This window comes from Saccostrea cucullata, unplaced genomic scaffold (genome assembly GCF_032062105.1).
Source record: "Saccostrea cucullata isolate Sc308-1 unplaced genomic scaffold, CSIRO_AGI_Scuc_v1 ctg18801, whole genome shotgun sequence".
Lineage (NCBI taxonomy): Eukaryota > Metazoa > Mollusca > Bivalvia > Ostreida > Ostreidae > Saccostrea > Saccostrea cuccullata.
Window position 1 is genome coordinate 1 of NW_026939495.1, and position 1,716 is coordinate 1,716.

Here is a 1,716-nt window from a genome sequence, read left to right on the forward strand (position 1 = left end):
TGGGAAACAGGGCTACAACGCCTGCGCCGCGCACCTGCAACCTATCACTCACTCATTTACAATTAATTAACTAAAATCGGGCGATTGCTCTGTGACATACCTCCCCTCTTAAGTGTGGTGTCCCGACACACTAATAACATTACATGTAGTAGACTGATAATGACAATTTGATATCGCTTACAAGAATCACACATTCATAGATAAAAAGACCTTACTACACACAGAAATAATAACATAGTTTAACATGCATACACATTTCATGTTTTACCTTTTTTTCTTAGATTTTTGCGTTTTATCTTTACATTTTTTTTTCAAAACAAATGTTCATTTTAGATATACATTATATACACAACCTACATATATACACTTCAAATGACAATTATTTATTTCTTTGACTGAATAAAATCTTGTACAATCCTAAAGTCTTTGATTTCATTTTCACCTAACCACTGGGAGTGTCCGTTCTGAAACTGCACAAAATAACGTTTCTCTAACCGCTTGGAGTCGTTTCTTGACCACATCATATCTAATACTTTGACAATGGGACCGTTGTCATCGGCCGTCTCGTCCTCGTATTCAACGTCCTCGTCCGGGATGTAGTCGTGATGAGGGCGGTCATTAGGATCAAGATACGGCTTCATCCTGTTAGCATGCGCTGTGAAAGTTTTTGATTTGTGATCAGGGTCCTGTAGTCTGTATGTAACATTAGATAATCGCTCGATGATCTCGTACGGTCCGTGCCAATTGTGGGTAAGTTTAGGAGAGAGTCCAGGTTTAGTCGTTGGAGTAAATAACCATATTTTGTCACCTTTAGTAAAGTGAGTATCTTTCGCTGCGCGGTCATGGCGTTCCTTCTGGTTTTGTTGACATTTTTGTAAGTTTTCTTTGACAAGCGTGTAGGCCTCTTGGAGGCGGACTTTTGCCTCTTCCTTATAGTCGTCTGCTACAGCGTAAGAAAATGTTGGCGGACAGAGCGCGGCTTCAACGGGTAGAACAGGATCTCGCAAGTGCATTAGGTAGAAGGGTGACTCTTTTGTAGACTCGTGAATGGCGGTCCTATATGCAAACAGTATGTAGGGTACAAGTTTGGCTTTCTAGAAAGCCTGAAATGTCATCTATTTGGCTTCATTACTGTCAAAGAATAAACAGTGAAGTTTAACTTTTTTTCTCAGTTATTACAGATTTTTTTATTTCTCTAGGGAAGGGGAGTGGCAGTTTACATGAACAATTTTAGATTGGGAAAAAAGAGAAATTATCAAACTCCAAAATCCTATGTTCCTATGTTGTGGATAGGAAGGAAATATTTTAACTTTTTGGGGGGAAGTACATGCCTATACTTCAACAAACAGTGTGGATTTGGGGGGGGGGGCTTAAATTGCAGTGAACAATTACAACAATACAGGGTTAAAAGAGCTAGGGCACAAATTTGGAGATCCGATTTTCTTAAATTATCTGAATAATATCATGATTCATATGTTCCGAAAGCATTTCACACTGAACAATTAATAATAAATTATGTTTTAAAAAAAAACTCTTTCATATGGAAATTATTTGTCACTTTATGAATGTCATTTGTACTTTGTAAAATTTTGTGTCTAAAATATCCATAAGATTTAATAATTCAGTTTTTGGTGTGACGGTGGGACCCTACCCTTTTTAAAACTTCTGGATCCACCTTTGTTAATAAACGCTTTATAAAATATAAGCACTTCCACA

General features: G+C 37.4%; 1 protein-coding gene across 1 annotated transcript; it reads right to left on the reverse strand.

The window, feature by feature from the left end:
• Positions 1–383: 383 nt before the first annotated feature.
• Positions 384–1,013, reverse strand: LOC134253110 (uncharacterized). The gene has a single exon (XM_062735619.1). It carries the CDS (start codon positions 1,011–1,013, stop codon positions 384–386), a length of 630 nt encoding a protein of 209 aa, XP_062591603.1.
• Between the last annotated feature and the right edge of the window lie 703 nt (positions 1,014–1,716).